The following is a 5,970-nucleotide window of genomic DNA, read 5'->3' as shown; positions in this document are numbered from 1 at the left end:
TAGCCGAATGCCATAGGCACATAAATTATGTTAAAACTGTCTAGGTTCTTCTCCGTAAAAAGAAAAAAAAAACTACTGCTGGGTGTATCAAACACGGACAATGAAATACAGTTTTCTCGTTCGGCAAACAAGTGTGCATATTTACTTCAAAGTGTAAATAAACTGATGAAGCATTCCAAAATGTGATGTTGGGTGCCCCATAAATTTCATGTTTAACGTTAGTATTAAAATGTCATGGCTGTTCCATTCTGGCATACTTTTCGTATTCTTTAAGTGACGAGCAGGATTTCCAATTTGTTTTTATTTGTATTTTCATGCAGAGAAAAAATACTGCAATACGAAGGATACGACAATGGAGGACGCACAAAATAAAAAGCGGATATTTCCACTAGCGTTACCTTGCAAAATAGACAACGCCCAGCTTCCCCATAGCCAATAATACCCCACGCACTGTGGACTACCCGTTCTTCTGGGGTCACGTTTACACTCTTTTGCGGGGTGTCTAAGGTTGAAATCAATCGTAGAGATTCAGGAAGTATTTGTCAACACCCAATACGAAGGAAGCCTACATGCCACTTTCGGGTCAAGCTTTCCTTCTCCGTCTATGATTGGACGATTGCTTCATCACTCCACTATTGCCTTAGCATCCCTTCTCACGCATTGTAGCCAGTAGCCAATCACAAGGTTTGTTTGTATCTTTGAGGTATAGCCTATGTTTTAGCAGTAGGAGAGATACTGTACGAATGCTCGCGCCAAGTGTTTTGTCTTCTGGTGCTGTTTTTACAATTCTGGAGACTAGATCTTCAAATGGGAAAATAAAAGGATATAAAAGGAGTGGGTAGGTAGCGGACAGAGTGTTTATTAAAAAATGAGGTAAGAGCAGTGTAATAATGGAGTTTGCTCATGACATGCTGAGGACGTCTGCGGGCTTGTCTCTATAGTTTTCTACTTCTTGGCAGTGTATAAACTAAATGAAGGAAGTCTTTTTGCCGAATTTGTGTATATTTCAGTTGGAGACGCTTTTTAAAACCTACTTGGTGTGGTAGTTGAAGAGAGACCTAAAAATAAAACTGAACAGGTTTTGTGGATTGGGCAGCAGTGTTAACTGGAAGAGTGCAACGTGAACAGTAGAGCATAATTGATACAGGTATATGCGGGGTTTCTTTATTTTTATATATCGGGTGATTGTCATTCACGTGGAATGGTTTATTGAGATTTAACAATATGAAGATGGGGTCCGGTAAAACCAAGTAGTTAAATGAACGCTATTAATCGATTCTAGGGTGGCTTGAACCAATTTTCAACACTTTCATACAACAAAACAGAACTGAGAAGTCGACTGTAAATGGTGATGGTTTATGTACGTCTCTTAGTACTTTGAACTCTACTCCATCATAAGCGCTTGATATCCATTTTGCGTGTATCGACAAGGAAGATATTAAATATTAGTGAGTGGGCTTAACGAGTAACTGTGTCCGATGTGTGGCAAACAGCACTCGGCTCTTTTTTTTAAGAAAAATCTTGAGTGAAAGGTGATAAGCGCAGGTTTAAGGATAGTGGGATCTTGAAAGCTGAGATTGAGGTATGATGTATAACACAGCATCTGCATGTGCGACTGGAAGGAAAAGGGGCGCAGAATAAAGTTATCAGATTCACTGGCAGTCCTGAATATTGCGATTTTGCATATATTTGATAGGGAACTGTAGAATTGTCAGCCTGGTAAACTTATTTTCTGTGTGAAAATCAGAGGTGTGCGGACGTTAACTGATCACTTGGCGATACATATAGTTTAGTTTTCCCTTATGATTGCAGGTTGTGATAGCTCACCACTGCGTGTGTGATTGAAACGGTTGATCTGAAAATGAGTTAATTTATGAAAGTGTTGTTATGCCCTTCTGAATGTTGGTGCATAGATTAGTTAACGTTTTTCATGCTTTTTGTATTGTCATTTAAGCGCGATTACTATTTATGTTGTACGCACGTTCCTGTCATTTTATTACTAGATTTTGCAGGAGTAATGCAGAGGTTTGTGTGCTTTTTTTTTGACCCGTTATCTTGTCAGGCTGATAGTGTAGCTTTTTGGGTGTTCATGGGCCAATTTTATTTTTTATTTTTCGAGAATGCAAACAGCAAGTAGGTATGCCGCTACCAATGATGTTAGAAATGTACTTCTGAATGTGTGAACTTCCGACTACCTTTGGCTTTATTGACAGTTTTGTCAGCTCATGATTTTGTAGCTGTTGTAAAACATTTTTTGACAGTTGTCTGTACGATAATTAGATTTGTCTGTTAAGTGTTTGACTTGACATCCACCTTTGTTGTTCCTGAATATCTTGCAGAAAAGGCGAGTTAAGAGTCTTAAGTGTTCCTTTTGCATTTTGTAAAATTATAGACCTGCGGGGCAAAGTGGTGATGTCTTTCACCCCCGTATAAGAAAGTTACATGTATATGTCGAGGCATAACTTTGGACTTGTGGAGTGCTTGATGTTGAAACCGCTGTTTGCTTTAAAGGGACAAGTAGCTGCATGTTTTTAGCTTTGCATTAGTAAAATATTTAATTAAGAAAATGCTGAGCCAGGATACATGAAAAACCAAGTGTTGTAAGCACGTATATAGCGTGTTTTCCATAATGTATATTAGGAGCTGCTGTTACGTACTGGAATCTGTTGCTATTGCGCTGCAGTAATTGTTCACCACTTTGTCCAGATCAGCGTTTTCACTCCAGTGTTAAAAAGCATGTGCATCAAGATGCAGCTACTTTTATTGTGGTGATGCTAATGCTATCCCGCTAAGGTAACAAAGAAGCAGACAAACCTAAAGTTTATATTGCTGTCAGTGTTGAGGTTGGAGTGCTGACACTTTTTGCAGCCCCATTGATTGTGGTGCGTATGCAATAGTGTTGGCTTGGTTTATCATCTGGCAAATTGGCTTATTTTAGTTATAATGTTGCTATGCTGGGTGCATAACACTACTGAACATATTTTCATTCAATAGTAGCAAATTTCTTGCTTGTCGAAATGTTTATAAACAAGCAATCTGGGGGTTCTATATAAACTTTTTGAAATGCAGCAAACTGATGACGTAGCAAGCAAAGTTCAGCTAGAAAGAGAGCGCAGGGGAGACCCCTGCTCGTACCAAATATAACACAAAATGGGGGGCCTTAAACAGAAGTGTTTTGGAGAGTCTTGTAGAGGAGAATCTAGGAAGTCTTTTGGACTTGGTTTGAAATCTCTATGAGCTTGCGTTCTAAAGTTATGCCCAGCTGAGTAGAAGGTGTTTTTGGAGTTGGGGATATTTCCTTGTGGCTGTTGAGTCCAACCCCGGAGAGTCGGAGAGAAGCAGAGAGAAACGCAGTAACGCTTCTGATCATCGGAAAGAATATGGTCAGTTTATCTCCGAAATTCTTACTAAACGCCACGGATCCATGGTGAAGAGAAAGAAGGCGATCTCTGCTCCTGAGGGACAGCACAATGGGTACTCATATGTTTCAAAAACACACTTTTAATCGGGTTTGTTTAGGGAGAGCTCGGAGCTGCTGAAATCGATCATGTCGTTTCAGCTTCTTGCAGAGCGCTAAATATGAAGCTGTTTTACTTTGGGTTATTTGCCTTTTGTTGTAATGTAACGTTCTTATAATGATAGGAACTAAAACAGAAGACGTTGTAAATCTGTAATGTGAAGGTTTTGAGTTTTCATGGAGAGGGTCCCGGAGTTAAAAATGGATTTTCATAGGTTGTTTTGTTGGGACAGTGAAAGGGGATTTGAAACAAACAACGGCGGCCATGTTGAAAAGAATTTTGCCTTTAACTTCTTTGTCAAATGATTTTTATCTTGTGTTTTAAACAGTATTGTATTGATTTGTGTTTTTTCCAACAGGATGACAGTGAAACTGGGAGACGGCAGCGGGGACGAAGGAGTGAAAAAATGGGTCAAAAGAACAGCAGGAGGGGAAGAAGTGGAAGCTGGAGACGAAGCTGGCGGAGGAGAGCTGGAAAACGGAGAGTGCAGCAATACCACAAAGAGAGAAGAAAACATTAATTCCTCATCTTTATCTCCACAAACTTTACAGCAGGCATCATCACCATGTGTACAACCGTCTTTAAATCAAGATCAGCATCATTTTCTCAGGTCCAGTGTCAGACCTCCTAGCAAGAGATTAAGGAAGGATTCGTTGGCATCTTCTGCTTCTAGTAGCAACAGCAGTGCTAAAGGGAAAGGTAAAGTCTGTACAAGTATATTTATTTTTTGGGGCACCCGGATACTATTCTGGCTTCACTCAATTGTGACATTTATACTTGGTTATGCCAGTACCCCCGAGGGGCGATTGTTTTAGTTTGCAGTTTTGATGCTGTTTGGAATTTCTATAAAGTGTTTTTGTTTACATTACTTGGGTAATTTTTAGAAAGGAAAACGAAGCGTTCATGCTTTTTACAGTCCTAGCTCTTTCCGTAAAAAAATGCAGATTTGTGTTAATTTGTGTAAAAAGTATTTATTATAGCAAATTGTTGTGTTGTCATGTAAATGTTATTTTAATTGACATCACCAAGGAGTGCATGAATGCCTTTGGTGCAGTTACATGTTGCACTGTGGTTGCAAAGACCCTGAGGTGGAGTGATGCAAACTGGTGACTTGCTCTGTGCCATACTACTAAACGTTTTAAAAGTAGATTTTTTGAATGGGCATGTTGCCTTGCATTGTTTTGCATCGTGCTTTTTCACCTTCTTTCCAAGAGTAACAGCTGCTGTAACTGAGATAAATCTTAATAGTATGCAGGATCCAATGTGTGTCCACGTGATCAGCAGTAAGATTGTGTCATTGGTCTGAGTTGGTATAACAGAAAGGGTCATCCTTTTACTAACACACTTTATTTTTTAGTATGCATTTAATGATTATGGTGATATTTTTGAGGTGGTTCATATGGTAGACTTGTGTGGTAACAGATTTATGTCAAAATTTTAAGATGGTTACAGATAGGGCGAAAGCTGTAAATGGTGAGTAGGCAAAGTCTGAATCCATGCATTGCATTTATGAAGATCTTTACATTTAGAAACAGTGGTATATAGTTGGTGTATAGTACATTTATTTTTTTGAGGATATCTGCTTTTAGGATTGATATCCCAAGGGAAGGGGGGTGGGAAGATGTGCTTGTTTACATTTCATTCGTCTTCACTTGCTTTATTACTTACTTAAAGTTTGAATTTAGTGTGGTTGTACCAATGTGATGTTTACTGTATGTATGACATGAGTAAAGGGTTTAGACTCCTTCCGTCCTCATCAATGAGGATACGTAGTGTAGGGTGGTCTGTTAACTAATACAGGGTTCTGTGCGCCAATTGACTTATGCAATGTGAAGTTGAGCCCTTGGGTATGCATCCCCAATGCTGTTTTTTTTGTTCTGTGTTATAGTACTTTGCCTTTACACTCAGTTTTCAAAAAAGATTAAACAAGTTTTGCATTTTAAGTGTTAGTTGTTGAATAGATATCAAACTTTGTATTAGATGCTGTGGACAGTTGATCCAGTTAAGAGTTTCTTCTGTTAACAGCTGCTCATTTTTTAGATGAATGTTACTATTACATTTTTGAGTGCAGCAGTGACCTGTGATATTGCAGTAGGCCAAGATTGTACAGCTGATGTTACCAGCTTAGAAGGTCAAAGTGCACTTAAAAAAAAAACAAAAAAAAAACTTACTAATAGAGAAAGTCTGAAAAGTATGTGCTACGAAGGGCGGGGGTTGATCTTCAAGGAAAGTTGCGTAGAAGAACTTGTATTATTTTTCTTTGTCCGATTCACTTCTTGTGGGTAGTATGGAGATGTATTTACAGGTTTGTGTGCTTTTTGTAAAATGTTATATGAAACTTTATTTTTATGTATTTATTTCATGTAAAGTTAAAAAGCGCTGTATAACACTTTATGCTTTGTCTTTTAAATGGTTAATTATTGCTGTTACAACTGTCAGACACTTGTTTGAA

General features: G+C 38.5%; 1 protein-coding gene across 1 annotated transcript in view; it reads left to right on the top strand.

Annotated features, from left to right (window-relative positions):
* The first annotated feature begins 684 nt into the window (after window positions 1-684).
* The window catches only part of LOC122792749 (protein cramped-like), a 5,438-nt gene continuing 152 nt past the window's right edge, over window positions 685-5,970 (top strand). The window contains exons 1-2 of the mRNA XM_044060327.1: window positions 685-838; window positions 3,877-4,217. Coding sequence (XP_043916262.1) covers window positions 744-838; window positions 3,877-4,217 — 436 coding nt within the window. The 5' untranslated portion in view covers window positions 685-743. The remainder of the gene's footprint in view (window positions 839-3,876; window positions 4,218-5,970) is intronic.

The sequence above is a fragment of the Protopterus annectens genome, chromosome 2.part0 (genome assembly GCF_019279795.1).
Source record: "Protopterus annectens isolate FY-2018-M chromosome 2.part0, PAN1.0, whole genome shotgun sequence".
Lineage (NCBI taxonomy): Eukaryota > Metazoa > Chordata > Ceratodontiformes > Protopteridae > Protopterus > Protopterus annectens.
This window is presented reverse-complemented; position numbering and strand designations above follow the sequence as displayed.